Here is a 19919-nt window from a genome sequence, read left to right as displayed (position 1 = left end):
TGCCTACACTGGGCTCGCTCTAACCTCCGCTCGTTAAAACGAAGGTCAATTCGAGTGGAGACAGTTATTAACTCCTCCAGTGTGGCAGGAATCTCCCTAGTGGCCAGAGCGTCCTTTACGTGGTCAGCCAAGCCCCTCCAAAATATGGGGATAAGAGCTTTATCCGACCAATCTAGCTCAGAAGCTAAGGTGCGGAATTGGACGGCAAAATGACTGACCAAGGACTCACCCTGAGTTAATGCCAGCAATTGGAGCGCAGTATCATGGGTGACTTGAGGTCCTAAAAAGACCTGTTTCAGAGCGCTCAGAAACAGCGGAGCACTCTGCACCACATGATCGCCACGCTCCCACAGCGGCGTAGCCCATTCCAACGCCCTGTCCGACAATAGAGACAGAATAAATCCCACCTTAGCCCGCTCTGTGTGAAAACGTGTAGCCAGGAGCTCGAGGTGAATAGAGCACTGACTCACAAATCCCCTACAAAACTTGCTATCACCAGAAAATTTTTCTGGCAGCGGGAGGCGAGATAATGTCGGAACAGGGGTGGCAATGGACATAGTAGCTGCAGCCACGCTGGCAGCCTGTACAGCTACTGCAGTAACATCCACAGCTGAGGTCGCGCTCTCGAGAGCCGCCAACCTACCCTCCAGCTGCTGGATATGCCGCAGAGATTGCTGTTTGTCTGTCATCACTAGCCAGGCCCTGGCGCTAGTGTAATGTTAGGACTGGCGGAACGCACCAAGAGAGATGATATAGATGCGTTTGCAGTCCGGGGTCCACCGTGCAGGTGAAACCTGCTGCTAGGAAATGACAGACAATATGGCGGTATTCAAAAGAATACACGCGTGGGTTAAACCTCACCCAGCGTGAAGAAAGCGATCCTGTTACGTCACAGGACCACGGTACCGCACATAGAGCGCGAGCAAGTGGTCAGCGAACTAAACCCCAACAGGGATTGTAGTCCGATTAGACCCTTGCTGGCACTACACCGCTACTGGGTGTGAAAGGAATGATATAATTAAGGCACCGAAGTGCGAACTGTGCCGTGCTGGCAGGCACCACTAAGCACCCAGACGTGGGTCAGGAAGCGCACACTGGTGCGTGGCACCGCACTGGCGGTCACAGCAGTAGACGCTGACACGTGAGTGACACGTTGAGTGATAAGTCGGGCGCTAGATAGCAGCCATACTCCATACGCGAACAATCATACAATAGGGTAGGGGTATTTAAAGAACGACTTGCACTCACAACAAACACACGTATTAAATTGTACACTAGCGCATGGCCGTGCGGTCATGCGCAGTTTATATAGTTGCAGGACAGGAAGCGGCCACAGAAACTTTGCCCTTCCAAGACCTGCCAAGAGGACCAATAGAATGCGCTGCAGAGTCTGAGCACATGACCCTCGATCTCCAACGGGAGATCTTGCCCTGGGCATGCTCAGTGTGCGCAGACAAGGACTTAGTCCCAGAGAAGTCCACTCGCTGCTGACCAGTATAGGCTTTACAGGCAGAAGCTGGAGAAGCAGCAGTAACTCTTCTCACAGAGTCAGACTGAGCGAGACGCTGGGATCGATGTCCCTGCTGAGCAGGCTCCACTGCGGCTGGAGGAGAATGGGAGACCGCAGCGGAGACGGATCGAGATTCCCCCTGTGCAGCAGAGGAAACTCGACTCCTAACACACACAGCTCTGCAGTGAGATCAGGAGAGCAGAGAGCGGCCATTACACATCACACTGGTAACTTCCCCTTCATGTAAAATAAGCTCTAGAGGCAGAATTATCTTACCGATGAGTAGAGGTAATTTTCATAAAACTATAAAAGATGATTTATCAACAAGGCACCTGATACGAGGCATACAGAGATGACTTTTTTCAGCCGTTTATAACCTGTATGCCTTTATCAATAGTTTAGTTAGGTCAAATGTAGTGACCTATTCCCATTAAAATGTTTTTCTCATATTCATAAATAAGTAAAATTGCAAACTGCTTGAAAAAACAAGGGATTATGGTGTAAAATGTAGGCTAGCCGCTATATTACAGCTACCAGCAGCTTACATAATATGTTCTATATGTTAAAAAATAAAAAATTACCTTCTACTGAGTTTACATCCCATTCGAATCCTTCTGGAATTAGAATGCACACATTAATTTAGATCAATTGTATCACATAGATTTTATTTTCCAAAATGAGCAGGAATACTGATATATTTTTACAGTTATCAGTAAAATATTCAGCTAAGAAGTTAGAATTCTAAACAAAATAATATAATAATTGTTTCACATTTTTAAACTACAAAGAAATATAATGAATATTACCTTCTAGTGAATTTATGTCCCATTTAAATCCTGTTTACATTTAGGATACAAATATTCAGCAGTTAATTTTAAATAACATATCATTGTGATATTTTTAGCATTTGTGACACTTACATTTTTTACATTTAATGTTATCATAACTATTGATTAGTTTCCATTTCCTGGAAACCATTAGCATGCTGCTGCTGTAAATCCAGTAATTTTTCGGTCTTTTGAATTACTTTTTATTTTAGCCATCAAGGCAAAAAGATGTGACTGATGTGACTGTAGTTACCTGTCTTTGGTAGCTGGATAGAAGTTTGGGCATAGCGAGACCTCTGGAATTCACTTATGGACATGAGAACAAATGACCCAGATGATGGTCCATGACTTTTTGTTGTTATTCCATTTCTTGTGGAAGATTCATACTTTTCCTGTCCTGGCTTCTTCTGCGCAATCAATTTTCCTCCTTGGTTGGTAATTTTTCCAGCATGAATGCCAGCTGCACATACTGAAGACTCCTAGAAATGTAAAATTTGCAGATATGATATCATTTCATCATTTTATCATTGACTACTGCAACCTCCTACTCTGTGGCCTCCCCTCAAACACTCTCGCACCTCTTCAATCTATTCTAAACTCTGCTGCCTGACAAATCCACCTGTCCCCCCGCTATTCCCTGGCCTCTCCCCTCTATTAATTCCTTCACTGGCTCCCCATTGCCCAGAGACTCCAGTACAAAACCCTAACCATGACATACAAAGCCATCCACAACCTGTCTCCCCCATACATATTTGACCTCGTCTCACGGTACTTACCTGCACGCAACTTCCGATCCTCACATGATCTCTTTCTTTACTCCCCTCTCATCTCCTCTTCCCACAATCGTATACAAGATTTCTCTCGAGCATCACCCCTACTCTGGAACCCTCTACCACAACATATCAAACTCTCGCCTACCATCGAAACCTTCAAAAAGAACCTGAAGACCTACCTCTTCCGAAAAGCCTACAACCTGCAGTAACCACCGATAGACCAAACCGCTGCATGACCAGCTCTACCCTCGCCTACTGTATTCTCACCCATCCCTTGTAGATTGTGAGCTCTCGCGGGCAGGGTCCTCTCTCCTCCCGTACCAGTTGTGACTTGTGTTATTTAAGATTATTGAATTTGTTTTTATTATGTATACCCCTCCTCACATGTAAAGCGCCATGGAATAAATGGCGCTATAATAATAAATAATAATAATTTCAGAAAATATTTTAAATCAGTAAATGAGATCTCACCTCTGCAAAAGATGTCTTTCCCCAAACCTTTTCCTTCAGTTCAAGGCAATCAGGAGGACATACAATGCTAAAAGAATAAAGTTGTGACATAATAATATCTATTAGTCCAAACAGCATATGTTACATATATAGTTTCACCTTAAAAATCTGCAACTTAATCAAATACACGCATACTAGTATATTAGCAAGAAAATCAACTAAAACTATGGGACTAAACTAGAACTTACACATTAATTTCAGCGGGAAGTTGCATTCCTGTGTAATCGCAGTTTCCTTCAACTACAAAAAAAGATAGAACATGTTCAAGGGAAGTGTAAAATGAAGGAACAGTGGATAGAAGCACAGCACAGGTATAAGGTTGTCATTTTATGTAAATGAACAATGCCAATAATGGGATAGTCTACACTTTGATGATAACTGTAGCCAATGTTGCCTCATGGAGGAGAAAAAAATCCTCCTTTACAAAATATCAATCAAAATCTGAGAGGCTGGGCTAGCAGTGTGTCAACAAATGCGGAGGATTGTACACACTCAGCTTTCAAACCGCTCAGCACTTATTAGTACATACAATTTAAAGATAGTTTGTATTGGTATTTAGGGTTTAGCTGAGTAAATGACACTGCTTGTGTATTAGAAGAGAAAATGTGGAAACCAGATGACCGGAAACTTTTAAATATCCTTTTTAAAAGGCAATGAGAAAAACGGTAGGTTTCAAAATGTTAAAGAAAAATGCATACGAAAAAAATCTCCTTTGACAGATATACCTGGTGGTGTGGAAGCATCCAAATTCACACCTGTATAGAGATAAGGAAAAAAAATGTCATGCAGGACATAACATGTAGTTAATTACTTCAGCTGAATAAATAGCTGGTAAACTGAGTAGATTTTGGCTAACAGTAAGATAATGGCAGGTCTAAAGGTTGACTCTTTATAATCACTGTTTGTTACCCATTTTGTGGGTATTGATTAAATAAACCACTGCCAGAAGTGCTTGGAGGTGTCTTACTCTCTTCATTACCTTGGCTAAATCAAGTGAGCATGTGTATGGGTGGTTTGAAAGAAATATTTGTCAGATGAACAAGGTTTATGGCCAGGTGTAATATTAAACTATTTATGAATTAAACAGAGACACCTGTCATTTCTATTTGAAATGTGCCTTAAAGAGAATCTGTCAGTAAGATCAACCCTCCTAATCTGTTTATATGGGCATGCTGGTTATACAAAACTGATTAAAATGATACCTTGCTATTTGCGAACTAATAACTTATTTCAGAAAATTCCACGTTTTTCTCGTCTCTAAATGAGCTGTTCCAGGCTATGGGGAGGATGATGCCTGGAAGATTACTGTGCCTCCAGAGACTATTTTAAATAAAAAGGGGAGTTACCAGTGTAATACATGTAACTAACAGAAGAAATGAAATTTCTGTTCTTATAAACACATTTTTTGCAAGTCACTGAGCTTTGTGTTAGAGGAATACTGCAGCCCTGTCTGCCGGTGAGATGGAAGTTGAAGCTGAAAGGAACCTGCAAATGTTTTACATATACTCACACACAGCTCTGCAGTGAGATCAGGAGAGCAGAGAGCGGCCATTACACATCACACTGGTAACTTCCCCTTCATGTTAAATAAGTTCTAGAGGCAGAAATATCTTACAGATGACATCCTCTCCACAGCCTGGTAGAGGTAATTTTCATAAAACTATAAAAAATGATTTATCAACAAGGCATCTGATATGAGGCATACAGAGATGACTTTTTTCAGCCGTTTATAACCTGTATGCCTTTATCAATAGTTTAGTTAGGTCAAATGTAGTGACCTATTTGTTATGGCTGGCAATCAGGCAACACAGCGTGCAGTAATCAGCGCACATACAGAGATCTGGCAAAAACCCAAAACAATAGGACGAGCTCTGAGACGTGGAATCTCTGTAGACTGCAGTACCTGAACTGTCCTCACACAACTGGAAGCAGCAGTGGATTGCGCCTATCACTACCTATGCAACTCGGCACTGCCTGAGGAGCTGACTAGCCTGAAGATAGAAATACAAGCCTGACTTACCTCAGAGAAATACCCCAAAGGAATAGGCAGCCCCCACATATAATGACTGTTAGCAAGATGAAAAGACAAACGTAGGAATGAAATAGATTCAGCAAAGTGAGGCCCGATATTCTAGACAGAGCGAGGATAGCAAAGAGAACTATGCAGTCTACAAAAAACCCTAAAACGAAAACCACGCAAAGGGGCAAAAAAGACCCACCGTGCCGAACTAACAGCACGGCGGTGCACCCCTTTGCTTCTCAGAGCTTCCAGCAAAAGATAATAACAAGCTGGACAGAAAAAACAGAAAACAAACTAGAAGCACTTATCTAGCAGAGCAGCAGGCCCAAGGAAAGATGCAGTAGCTCAGATCCAACACTGGAACATTGACAAGGAGCAAGGAAGACAGACTCAGGTGGAGCTAAATAGCAAGGCAGCCAACGAGCTCACCAAAACACCTGAGGGAGGACGCCCAGAGACTGCAATACCACTTGTGACCACAGAATTCACAACAGTACCCCCCCCCTTGAGGAGGGGTCACCGAACCCTCACCAGAACCCCCAGGCCGACCAGGATGAGCCACATGAAAGGCACGAACAAGATCTGGGGCATGGACATCAGAGGCAAAAACCCAGGAATTATCTTCCTGAGCATAACCCTTCCATTTGACCAGATACTGGAGTTTCCGTCTAGAGACACGAGAATCCAAAATCTTCTCCACAATATACTCCAATTCCCCCTCCACCAAAACAGGGGCAGGAGGCTCCACAGATGGAACCATAGGTGCCACGTATCTCCTCAACAACGACCTATGGAATACATTATGTATGGAAAAGGAGTCTGGGAGGGTCAGACGAAAAGACACCGGATTGAGAATCTCAGAAATCCTATACGGACCAATAAAACGAGGTTTAAATTTAGGAGAGGAAACCTTCATAGGTATATGACGAGAAGATAACCAAACCAGATCCCCAACACGAAGTCGGGGTCCCACACGGCGTCTGCGATTAGCGAAAAGCTGAGCCTTCTCCTGGGACAAGGTCAAATTGTCCACTACCTGAGTCCAGATCTGCTGCAACCTGTCCACCACATAATCCACACCAGGACAGTCCGAAGACTCAACCTGTCCTGAAGAGAAACGAGGATGGAACCCAGAATTGCAGAAAAATGGAGAGACCAAGGTAGCCGAGCTGGCCCGATTATTAAGGGCGAACTCAGCCAACGGCAAAAATGACACCCAATCATCCTGGTCAGCGGAAACAAAACATCTTAGATATGTTTCCAAGGTCTGATTGGTTCGTTCGGTCTGGCCATTAGTCTGAGGATGGAAGGCCGAGGAAAAAGATAGGTCAATGCCCATCCTACCACAAAAGGCTCGCCAGAACCTTGAGACAAACTGGGAACCTCTGTCAGAAACAATATTCTCAGGAATGCCATGTAAACGAACCACATGCTGGAAGAACAAAGGCACCAAATCAGAGGAGGAAGGCAATTTAACCAAGGGCACCAGATGGACCATTTTAGAAAAGCGATCACAGACCACCCAAATGACAGACATCTTTTGAGAAACGGGAAGGTCAGAAATGAAATCCATCGAAATATGTGTCCAAGGCCTCTTCGGGACCGGCAAGGGCAAAAGCAACCCACTGGCACGTGAACAGCAGGGCTTAGCCCTAGCACAAATTCCACAGGACTGCACAAAAGCACGCACATCCCGCGACAGAGACGGCCACCAAAAGGATCTAGCAACCAACTCCCTGGTACCAAAGATTCCTGGATGACCGGCCAGCACCGAACAATGAAGTTCAGAGATAACTTTACTAGTCCACCTATCAGGGACGAACAGTTTCTCGGCCGGACAACGATCAGGTTTATTAGCCTGAAATTTCTGCAACACTCTCCGCAAATCAGGGGAGATGGCAGACACAATGACTCCTTCCTTGAGGATACTCGCCGGCTCAGATAACCCCGGAGAGTCGGGCACAAAACTCCTAGACAGAGCATCCGCCTTCACATTTTTAGAGCCCGGAAGGTATGAAATCACAAAATCAAAACGAGCAAAAAATAACGACCAACGGGCCTGTCTAGGATTCAAGCGCTTGGCAGACTCAAGATAAGTAAGGTTCTTATGATCAGTCAAAACCACCACGCGATGCTTAGCACCCTCAAGCCAATGACGCCACTCCTCGAATGCCCACTTCATGGCCAGCAACTCTCGGTTGCCCACATCATAATTACGCTCAGCAGCAGAAAATTTCCTGGAAAAGAAAGCACATGGTTTGAACACTGAGCAACCAGAACCTCTCTGTGACAAAACCGCCCCTGCACCAATCTCAGAAGCATCAACCTCGACCTGGAACGGAAGAGAAACATCTGGCTGACACAACACAGGGGCACAGCAAAAACGACGCTTCAACTCCTGAAAAGCTTCCACGGCAGCAGAAGACCAATTAACCAAATCAGCACCCTTCTTGGTCAAATCGGTCAATGGTCTGGCAATGCTAGAAAAATTACAGATGAAGCGACGATAAAAATTAGCAAAGCCCAGGAATTTCTGCAAACTTTTTAGAGATGTCGGCTGAGTCCAATCCTGGATGGCCTGAACCTTAACCGGATCCATCTCGATAGTAGAAGGGGAAAAGATGAACCCCAAAAATGAAACTTTCTGCACACCGAGGAGACACTTTGATCCCTTCACAAACAAGGAATTAGCACGCAGTACCTGGAAAACCATTCTGACTTGCTTTACATGAGACTCCCAATCATCTGAGAAGATCAAAATGTCATCCAAGTAAACAATCAAGAATTTATCCAGATACTCACGAAAAATGTCATGCATAAAAGACTGAAAAACAGATGGAGCATTGGCAAGTCCGAACGGCATCACCAGATACTCAAAATGACCCTCGGGCGTATTAAATGCCGTTTTCCATTCATCTCCCTGCCTGATTCTCACCAGATTATACGCACCACGAAGATCAATCTTAGTAAACCAACTAGCCCCCTTAATCCGAGCAAACAAGTCAGAAATCAATGGCAAGGGATACTGAAACTTAACAGTGATCTTATTAAGAAGGCGGTAATCAATACACGGTCTTAGCGAACCATCCTTCTTGGCTACAAAAAAGAACCCTGCTCCCAATGGTGACGACGATGGGCGAATATGTCCCTTCTCCAGGGACTCCTTCACATAACTGCGCATAGCGGTGTGTTCAGGTACGGACAAATTAAATAAACGACCCTTAGGGAATTTACTACCAGGAATCAAATCGATAGCACAATCACAATTCCTATGCGGAGGAAGGGCATCAGACTTGGACTCTTCAAATACATCCTGAAAGTCCGACAAGAACTCTGGGATGTCAGAAGGAATGGATGACGAAATAGACAAAAATGGAACATCACCATGTACTCCCTGACAACCCCAGCTGGTTACCGACATAGAGTTCCAATCCAATACTGGATTATGGGTTTGTAGCCATGGCAACCCCAACACGACCACATCATGCAAATTATGCAGTACCAAAAAGCGAATAACTTCCTGATGTGCAGGAGCCATGCACATGGTCAGCTGGGCCCAGTACTGAGGCTTATTCTTGGCCAGAGGTGTAGCATCAATTCCTCTCAACGGAATAGGACACCGCAAAGGCTCCAAGAAAAATCCACAACGTTTAGCATAATCCAAATCCATCAGATTCAGGGCAGCGCCTGAATCCACAAACGCCATGACAGAATATGATGACAAAGAGCACATTAAGGTAATGGACAAAAGGAATTTGGACTGTACAGTACCAATAACGGCAGAGCTATCGAACCGCCTAGTGCGTTTAGGACAATTAGAAATAGCATGAGTAGAATCACCACAATAGAAACACAGTCTGTTCAGACGTCTGTGTTCGTGCCGTTCTACTTTAGTCATAGTCCTGTTGCACTGCATAGGCTCAGGCTTACTCTCAGACAATACCGCCAGATGGTGCACAGATTTACGCTCGCGCAAGCGACGACCGATCTGAATGGCCAAGGACATAGACTCATTCAAACCAGCAGGCATAGGAAATCCCACCATTATATCCTTAAGAGCTTCAGAGAGACCCTTTCTGAACAAAGCCGCTAGTGCAGATTCATTCCACAGAGTGAGTACTGACCATTTTCTAAATTTCTGACAATATAGTTCTACATCATCCTGACCCTGGCATAAAGCCAGCAGATTTTTCTCAGCTTGATCCACTGAATTAGGCTCATCGTAAAGCAATCCCAGCGCCTGGAAAAAAGCATCAATATTACTCAATGCAGAATCTCCTGGTGCAAGAGAAAACGCCCAGTCCTGTGGGTCGCCGCGCAAAAAAGAAATAATAATCAAAACCTGTTGAATAGGATTACCAGAAGAATGAGGTTTCAAGGCCAAAAATAGCTTACAATTATTTCTGAAGCTCAGGAACTTAGTTCTGTCACCAAAAAACAAATCAGGAATCGGAATTCTTGGTTCTAGCATCGATTTCTGATCAATAGTATCTTGAATCTTTTGTACATTTACAACGAGATTATCCATTGAGGAGCACAGAGCCTGAATATCCATGTCCACAGCTGTGTCCTGAAGCACTCTAATGTCTAGGGGAAAAAAAAGACTGAAGACAGAGCTAAGAAAAAAAAATGATGTCAGGATTTCTTTTTTCCCTCTATTGGAAATCATTGAATTGGCTCCTTGTACTGTTATGGCTGGCAATCAGGCAACACAGCGTGCAGTAATCAGCGCACATACAGAGATCTGGCAAAAACCCAAAACAATAGGACGAGCTCTGAGACGTGGAATCTCTGTAGACTGCAGTACCTGAACTGTCCTCACACAACTGGAAGCAGCAGTGGATTGCGCCTATCACTACCTATGCAACTCGGCACTGCCTGAGGAGCTGACTAGCCTGAAGATAGAAATACAAGCCTGACTTACCTCAGAGAAATACCCCAAAGGAATAGGCAGCCCCCACATATAATGACTGTTAGCAAGATGAAAAGACAAACGTAGGAATGAAATAGATTCAGCAAAGTGAGGCCCGATATTCTAGACAGAGCGAGGATAGCAAAGAGAACTATGCAGTCTACAAAAAACCCTAAAACGAAAACCACGCAAAGGGGCAAAAAAGACCCACCGTGCCGAACTAACAGCACGGCGGTGCACCCCTTTGCTTCTCAGAGCTTCCAGCAAAAGATAATAACAAGCTGGACAGAAAAAACAGAAAACAAACTAGAAGCACTTATCTAGCAGAGCAGCAGGCCCAAGGAAAGATGCAGTAGCTCAGATCCAACACTGGAACATTGACAAGGAGCAAGGAAGACAGACTCAGGTGGAGCTAAATAGCAAGGCAGCCAACGAGCTCACCAAAACACCTGAGGGAGGACGCCCAGAGACTGCAATACCACTTGTGACCACAGAATTCACAACACCTATTCCCATTAAAAAGTTTTTCTCATATTCATAAATAAGTAAAATTGCAAACTGCTTGAAAAAAACAAGGGATTATGGTGTAAAATGTAGGCTAGCCGCTATATTACAGCTACCAGCAGCTTACATAATATGTTCTATATGTTAAAAAAATAAAAAATTACCTTCTACTGAGTTTACATCCCATTCGAATCCTTCTGGAATTAGAATGCACACATTAATTTAGATCAATTGTATCACATAGATTTTATTTTCCAAAATGAGCAGGAATACCGATATATTTTTACAGTTATAAGTAAAATATTCAGCTAAGAAGTTAGAATTCTAAACAAAATAATAGAATAATTGTTTCACATTTTTAAAGTACAAAGAAATATAATGAATATTACCTTCTAGTGAATTTATGTCCCATTTAAATCCTGTTTACATTTAGGATACAAATATTCAGCAGTTAATTTTAAATAACATATCATTGTGATATTTTTAGCATTTGTGACACTTACATTTTTTACATTTAATGTTATCATAACTATTGTTTAGTTTCCTTTTCCTGGAAAACATTAGCATGCTGCTGCTGTAAATCCAGTAATTTTTCGGTCTTTTGAATTACTTTTTATTTTAGCCATCAAGGCAAAAAGATGTGACTGATGTGACTGTAGTTACCTGTCTTTGGTAGCTGGATAGAAGTTTGGGCATAGCGAGACCTCTGGAATTCACTTATGGTCATGAGAACAAATGACCCAGATGATGGTCCATGACTTTTTGTTGTTATTCCATTTCTTGTAGAAGATTCATACTTTTCCTGTCCTGGCTTCTTCTGCGCAATCAATTTTCCTCCTTGGTTGGTAATTTTTCCAGCAAAAATGCCAGCTGCACATACTGAAGACTCCTAGAAATGTAAACTTTGCAGATATGATATCATTTCATCATTTTATCATTGACTACTGCAACCTCCTACTCTGTGGCCTCCCCTCAAACACTCTCGCACCTCTTCAATCTATTCTAAACTCTGCTGCCTGACAAATCCACCTGTCCCCCCGCTATTCCCTGGCCTCTCCCCTCTGTTAATTCCTTCACTGGCTCCCCATTGCCCAGAGACTCCAGTACAAAACCCTAACCATGACATACAAAGCCATCCACAACCTGTCTCCCCCATACATATTTGACCTCGTCTCACGGTACTTACCTGCACGCAACCTCAGATCCTCACAAGATCTCTTTCTCTACTCCCCTCTTATCTCCTCTTCCCACAATCGTATACAAGATTTCTCTCGCACATCACCCCTACTCTGGAACCCTCTACCACAACATATCAAACTCTCGCCTACCATCGAAACCTTCAAAAAGAACCTGAAGACCTACCTCTTCCGACAAGCCTACAACCTGCAGTAACCACCGATAGACCAAACCGCTGCATGACCAGCTCTACCCTCGCCTACTGTATTCTCACCCATCCCTTGTAGATTGTGAGCTCTCGCGGGCAGGGTCCTCTCTCCTCCCATAACAGTTGTGACTTGTGTTATTTAAGATTATTGAATTTGTTTTTATTATGTATACCCCTCCTCACATGTAAAGCGCCATGGAATAAATGGCGCTATAATAATAAATAATAATAATTTCAGAAAATATTTTAAATCATTAAATGAGATCTCACCTCTGCAAAAGATGTCTTTCCCCAAACCTTTTCCTTCTGTTCAAGGCAATCAGGAGGACATACAATGCTAAAAGAATAAAGTTGTGACATAATAATATCTATTAGTCCAAACAGCATATGTTACATATATGGTTTCACCTTAAAAATCTGCAACTTAATCAAATACACGCATACTAGTAAATTAGCAAGAAAATCAACTAAAACTATGGGACTAAACTAGAACTTACACATTAATTTCAGCGGGAAGTTGCATTCCTGTGTAATCGCAGTTTCCTTCAACTACAAAAAAAGATAGAACATGTTCTAGGAAAGTGTAAAATGAAGGAACAGTGGATAGAAGCACAGCACAGGTATAAGGTTGTCATTTTATGTAAATGAACAATGCCGATAATGGGATAGTCTACATTTTGATGATAACTGTAGCCAATGTTGCCTCATGGAGGAGAAAAAAATCCTCCTTTATAAAATATCAATCAAAATCTGAGAGGCTGGGCTAGCAGTGTGTCAACAGGGGCGGAGGATTGTACACACTCAGCTTTCAAACCGCTCAGCACTTATTAGTACATAAAATTTAAAGATAGTTTGTGTTGGTATTTAAGGTTTAGCTGAGTAAATGACAGACTGCTTGTGAATTAGAAGACAAAATGTGGAAACCAGATGACCGGAAACTTTTATATATCCTTTTTAAAAGGCAATGAGAAAATCGGTAGGTTTCAAAATGTTGAAGAAAAATGCATACGAAAAAAAAATCTCCTTTAACAGATATACCTGGTGGTGTGGAAGCATCCAAATTTACACCTGTAAAGAGATAAGGAAAAAAAATGTCATGCGGCACATAACATGTAGTTAATTACTTCAGCTGAATAAATAGCTGGTAAACTGAGTAGATTTTGGCTAACAGTAAGATAATGGCAGGTCTAAAGGTTGACTCTTTATAATCACTGTCTATTACCCATTTTGTGGGTATTTATTAAATAAACCACTGCCAGAAGTGCTTGGAGGTGTCTTACTCTCTTCATTACCTTGGCTAAATCAAGTGAGCATGTGTATGGGTGGTTTGAAAGAAATATTTGTCAGATGAACAAGGTTTATGGCCAGGTGTAATATTAAACTATTTATGAATTAAACAGAGACACCTGTCATTTCTATTTGAAATGTGCCTTAAAGAGAATCTGTCAGTGAGATCAACCCTCCTAATCCGTCTATATGGGCATGCTCGTTATACAAAGCTGATTAAAATGATACCTTGCTATTTGCGAACTAATAACTTATTTCAGAAAAATCCACGTTTTTCTCATCTGTAAATGAGCTGTTCCAGGCCATGGGGAGGATGATGCCTGGAAGATTACTGTGCCTCCAGAGACTCTTTTAAATAAAAAGGGGAGTTACCAGTGTAATACATGTAACTAACAGAAGAAATGAAATTTGTCTTCTTGTAAACACATTTTTTGCAAGTCACTGAGCTTTGTGTTAGAGGAATACTGCAGCCCTGTCTGCCGGTGAGATGGAAGTTGAAGCTGAGAGGAACCTGCAAATGTTTTACATATACTCACACACAGCTCTGCAGTGAGATCAGGAGAGCAGAGAGCGGCCATTACACATCACACTGGTAACTTCCCCTTCATGTAAAATAAGCTCTAGAGGCAAAATTATCTTACCGATGAGTAGAGGTAATTTTCATAAAACTATAAAAGATGATTTATCAACAAGGCACCTGATACGAGGCATACAGAGATGACTTTTTTCAGCCGTTTATAACCTGTATGCCTTTATCAATAGTTTAGTTAGGTCAAATGTAGTGACCTATTCCCATTAAAAAGTTTTTCTCATATTCATAAATAGACATACTGATAGGAATTCTAGATTGTGAGCCCAATCGGGGACAGTGATGATAATGTGTGCAAACTGTAAAGCGCTGCGGAATATGTTAGCGCTATATAAAAATAAAGATTATTATTATTATTATTAAGTAAAATTGCAAACTGCTTGAAAAAACAAGGGATTATGGTGTAAAATGTAGGCTAGCCGCTATATTACAGCTACCAGCAGCTTACATAATATGTTCTATATGTTAAAAAAATAAAAATTTACCTTCTACTGAGTTTACATCCCATTCGAATCCTTCTGGAATTAGAATGCACACATTAATTTAGATCAATTGTATCACATAGATTTTATTTTCCAAAATGAGCAGGAATACTGATATATTTTTACAGTTATCAGTAAAATATTCAGCTAAGAAGTTAGAATTCTAAACAAAATAATATAATAATTGTTTCACATTTTTAAACTACAAAGAAATATAATGAATATTACCTTCTAGTGAATTTATGTCCCATTTAAATCCTGTTTACATTTAGGATACAAATATTCAGCAGTTAATTTTAAATAACATATCATTGTGATATTTTTAGCATTTGTGACACTTACATTATTTACATTTAATGTTATCATAACTATTGATTAGTTTCCATTTCCTGGAAACCATTAGCATGCTGCTGCTGTAAATCCAGTAATTTTTCGGTCTTTTGAATTACTTTTTATTTTAGCCATCAAGGCAAAAAGATGTGACTGATGTGACTGTAGTTACCTGTCTTTGGTAGCTGGATAGAAGTTTGGGCATAGCGAGACCTCTGGAATTCACTTATGGACATGAGAACAAATGACCCAGATGATGGTCCATGACTTTTTGTTGTTATTCCATTTCTTGTGGAAGATTCATACTTTTCCTGTCCTGGCTTCTTCTGCGCAATCAATTTTCCTCCTTGGTTGGTAATTTTTCCAGCATGAATGCCAGCTGCACATACTGAAGACTCCTAGAAATGTAAAATTTGCAGATATGATATCATTTCATCATTTTATCATTGACTACTGCAACCTCCTGCTCTGTGGCCTCCCCTCAAACACTCTCGCACCTCTTCAATCTATTCTAAACTCTGCTGCCTGACAAATCCACCTGTCCCCCCGCTATTCCCTGGCCTCTCCCCTCTATTAATTCCTTCACTGGCTCCCCATTGCCCAGAGACTCCAGTACAAAACCCTAACCATGACATACAAAGCCATCCACAACCTGTCTCCCCCATACATATTTGACCTCGTCTCACGGTACTTACCTGCACGCAACTTCCGATCCTCACATGATCTCTTTCTTTACTCCCCTCTCATCTCCTCTTCCCACAATCGTATACAAGATTTCTCTCGCGCATCACCCCTACTCTGGAACCCTCTACCACAACATATCAAACTCTCGCCTACCATCGAAACCTTCAAAAAGAACCTGAAGACCTACCTCTTCCGAAAAGCCTGCAACCTGCAGTAACCACCGATAGACCAAACCGCTGCATGACCAGCTCTACCCTCGCCTACTGTATTCTCACCCATCCCTTTTAGATTGTGAGCTCTCGCGGGCAGGGTCCTCTCTCCTCCCGTACCAGTTGTGACTTGTGTTATTTAAGATTATTGAATTTGTTTTTATTATGTATACCCCTCCTCACATGTAAAGCGCCATGGAATAAATGGCGCTATAAGAATAGATAGTAATAATTTCAGAAAATATTTTAAATCAGTAAATGAGATCTCACCTCTGCAAAAGATGTCTTTCCCCAAACCTTTTCCTTCTGTTCAAGGCAATCAGGAGGACATACAATGCTAAAAGAATAAAGTTGTGACATAATAATATCTATTAGTCCAAACAGCATATGTTACATATATAGTTTCACCTTAAAAATCTGCAACTTAATCAAATACACGCATACTAGTAAATTAGCAAGAAAATCAACTAAAACTATGGGACTAAACTAGAACTTACACATTAATTTCAGCGGGAAGTTGCATTCCTGTGTAATCGCAGTTTCCTTCAACTACAAAAAAAGATAGAACATGTTCTAGGAAAGTGTAAAATGAAGGAACAGTGGATAGAAGCACAGCACAGGTATAAGGTTATCATTTTATGTAAATGAACAGTGCCCATAATGGGATAGTCTACATTTCGATGACGACTGTAGCCAATGTTGCTTCATGGAGGAGAAAAAAATCCTCCTTTACAAAATATCAATCAAAATCTGAGAGGCTGGGCTAGCAGTGTGTCAACAAATGCGGAGGATTGTACACACTCAGCTTTCAAACCGCTCAGCACTTATTAGTACATACAATTTAAAGATAGTTTGTATTGGTATTTAGGGTTTATCTGAGTAAATGACACTGCTTGTGTATTAGAAGAGAAAATGTGGAAACCAGATGACCGGAAACTTTTAAATATCCTTTTTAAAAGGCAATGAGAAAATCGGTAGGTTTCAAAATGTTAAAGAAAAATGCATACGAAAAAAATCTCCTTTGACAGATATACCTGGTGGTGTGGAAGCATCCAAATTCACACCTGTAAAGAGATAAGGAAAAAAAATGTCATGCGGCACATAACATGTAGTTAATTACTTCAGCTGAATAAATAGCTGGTAAACTGAGTAGATTTTGGCTAACAGTAAGATAATGGCAGGTCTAAAGGTTGACTCTTTATAATCACTGTCTATTACCCATTTTGTGGGTATTTATTAAATAAACCACTGCCAGAAGTGCTTGGAGGTGTCTTACTCTCTTCATTACCTTGGCTAAATCAAGTGAGCATGTGTATGGGTGGTTTGAAAGAAATATTTGTCAGATGAACAAGGTTTATGGCCAGGTGTAATATTAAACTATTTATGAATTAAACAGAGACACCTGTCATTTCTATTTGAAATGTGCCTTAAAGAGAATCTGTCAGTGAGATCAACGTCTATATGGGCATGCTCGTTATACAAAGCTGATTAAAATGATACCTTGCTATTTGCGAACTAATAACTTATTTCAGAAAAATCCACGTTTTTCTCATCTGTAAATGAGCTGTTCCAGGCCATGGGGAGGATGATGCCTGGAAGATTACTGTGCCTCCAGAGACTCTTTTAAATAAAAAGGGGAGTTACCAGTGTAATACATGTAACTAACAGAAGAAATGAAATTTGTCTTCTTGTAAACACATCTTTTGCAAGTCACTGAGCTTTGTGTTAGAGGAATACTGCAGCCCTGTCTGCCGGTGAGATGGAAGTTGAAACTGAGAGGAACCTGCAAATGTTTTACGTATACTCACACACAGCTCTGCAGTGAGATCAGGAGAGCAGAGAGCGGCCATTACACATCACACTGGTAACTTCCCCTTCATGTAAAATAAGCTCTAGAGGCAGAATTATCTTACCGATGAGTAGAGGTAATTTTCATAAAACTATAAAAGATGATTTATCAACAAGGCACCTGATACGAGGCATACAGAGATGACTTTTTTCAGCCGTTTATAACCTGTATGCCTTTATCAATAGTTTAGTTAGGTCAAATGTAGTGACCTATTCCCATTAAAAAGTTTTTCTCATATTCATAAATAAGTAAAATTGCAAACTGCTTGAAAAAACAAGGGATTATGGTGTAAAATGTAGGCTAGCCGCTATATTACAGCTACCAGCAGCTTACATAATATGTTCTATATGTTAAAAAAATAAAAATTTACCTTCTACTGAGTTTACATCCCATTCGAATCCTTCTGGAATTAGAATGCACACATTAATTTAGATCAATTGTATCACATAGATTTTATTTTCCAAAATGAGCAGGAATACTGATATATTTTTACAGTTATCAGTAAAATATTCAGCTAAGAAGTTAGAATTCTAAACAAAATAATATAATAATTGTTTCACATTTTTAAACTACAAAGAAATATAATGAATATTACCTTCTAGTGAATTTATGTCCCATTTAAATCCTGTTTACATTTAGGATACAAATATTCAGCAGTTAATTTTAAATAACATATCATTGTGATATTTTTAGCATTTGTGACACTTACATTTTTTACATTTAATGTTATCATAACTATTGATTAGTTTCCATTTCCTGGAAACCATTAGCATGCTGCTGCTGTAAATCCAGTAATTTTTCGGTCTTTTGAATTACTTTTTATTTTAGCCATCAAGGCAAAAAGATGTGACTGATGTGACTGTAGTTACCTGTCTTTGGTAGCTGGATAGAAGTTTGGGCATAGCGAGACCTCTGGAATTCACTTATGGACATGAGAACAAATGACCCAGATGATGGTCCATGACTTTTTGTTGTTATTCCATTTCTTGTGAAAGATTCATACTTTTCCTGTCCTGGCTTCTTCTGCGCAATCAATTTTCCTCCTTGGTTGGTAATTTTTCCAGCATGAATGCCAGCTGCACATACTGAAGACTCCTAGAAATGTAAAATTTGCAGATATGATATCATTTCATCATTTTATCATTGACTACTGCAACCTCCTGCTCTGTGGCCTCCCCTCAAACACTCTCGCACCTCTTCAATCTATTCTAAACTCTGCTGCCTGACAAATCCACCTGTCCCCCCGCTATTCCCTGGCCTCTCCCCTCTATTAATTCCTTCACTGGCTCCCCATTGCCCAGAGACTCCAGTACAAAACCCTAACCATGACATACAAAGCCATCCACAACCTGTCTCCCCCATACATATTTGACCTCGTCTCACGGTACTTACCTGCACGCAACTTCCGATCCTCACATGATCTCTTTCTTTACTCCCCTCTCATCTCCTCTTCCCACAATCGTATACAAGATTTCTCTCGCGCATCACCCCTACTCTGGAACCCTCTACCACAACATATCAAACTCTCGCCTACCATCGAAACCTTCAAAAAGAACCTGAAGACCTACCTCTTCCGAAAAGCCTACAACCTGCAGTAACCACCGATAGACCAAACCGCTGCATGACCAGCTCAACCCTCGCCTACTGTATTCTCACCCATCCCTTGTAGATTGTGAGCTCTCACGGGCAGGGTCCTCTCTCCTCCCGTACCAGTTGTGACTTGTGGTATTTAAGATTATTGAATTTGTTTTTATTATGTATACCCCTCCTCACATGTAAAGCGCCATGGAATAAATGGCGCTATAATAATAAATAGTAATAATTTCAGAAAATATTTTAAATCAGTAAATGAGATCTCACCTCTGCAAAAGATGTCTTTCCCCAAACCTTTTCCTTCTGTTCAAGGCAATCAGGAGGACATACAATGCTAAAAGAATAAAGTTGTGACATAATAATATCTATTAGTCCAAACAGCATATGTTACATATATAGTTTCACCTTAAAAATCTGCAACTTAATCAAATACACGCATACTAGTAAATTAGCAAG

At 41.0% G+C, this 19919-nt stretch overlaps 1 protein-coding gene across 1 annotated transcript in view; it reads right to left on the bottom strand.

The window, feature by feature from the left end:
- Positions 1-19919, bottom strand: part of LOC138648215 (uncharacterized) — a 100364-nt gene that overhangs the window by 42054 nt on the left and 38391 nt on the right. Inside the window, exons 44-65 of the mRNA XM_069737737.1 lie at positions 19731-19797; positions 18740-18965; positions 18466-18495; positions 18241-18273; positions 17056-17085; positions 16519-16570; positions 16292-16358; positions 15301-15526; positions 15027-15056; positions 14802-14834; positions 13479-13508; positions 12938-12989; positions 12711-12777; positions 11720-11945; positions 11446-11475; positions 11221-11253; positions 4346-4375; positions 3809-3860; positions 3582-3648; positions 2591-2816; positions 2317-2346; positions 2092-2124 (exon numbers count right to left, since the gene is read on the bottom strand). Of these exons, the coding sequence (XP_069593838.1) occupies positions 2092-2124; positions 2317-2346; positions 2591-2816; positions 3582-3648; positions 3809-3860; positions 4346-4375; positions 11221-11253; positions 11446-11475; positions 11720-11945; positions 12711-12777; positions 12938-12989; positions 13479-13508; positions 14802-14834; positions 15027-15056; positions 15301-15526; positions 16292-16358; positions 16519-16570; positions 17056-17085; positions 18241-18273; positions 18466-18495; positions 18740-18965; positions 19731-19797 (1670 nt within the window). The remainder of the gene's footprint in view (positions 1-2091; positions 2125-2316; positions 2347-2590; positions 2817-3581; positions 3649-3808; positions 3861-4345; positions 4376-11220; positions 11254-11445; positions 11476-11719; positions 11946-12710; positions 12778-12937; positions 12990-13478; positions 13509-14801; positions 14835-15026; positions 15057-15300; positions 15527-16291; positions 16359-16518; positions 16571-17055; positions 17086-18240; positions 18274-18465; positions 18496-18739; positions 18966-19730; positions 19798-19919) is intronic.

This window comes from Ranitomeya imitator, chromosome 8 (assembly GCF_032444005.1).
Source record: "Ranitomeya imitator isolate aRanImi1 chromosome 8, aRanImi1.pri, whole genome shotgun sequence".
Lineage (NCBI taxonomy): Eukaryota > Metazoa > Chordata > Amphibia > Anura > Dendrobatidae > Ranitomeya > Ranitomeya imitator.
This window is presented reverse-complemented; position numbering and strand designations above follow the sequence as displayed.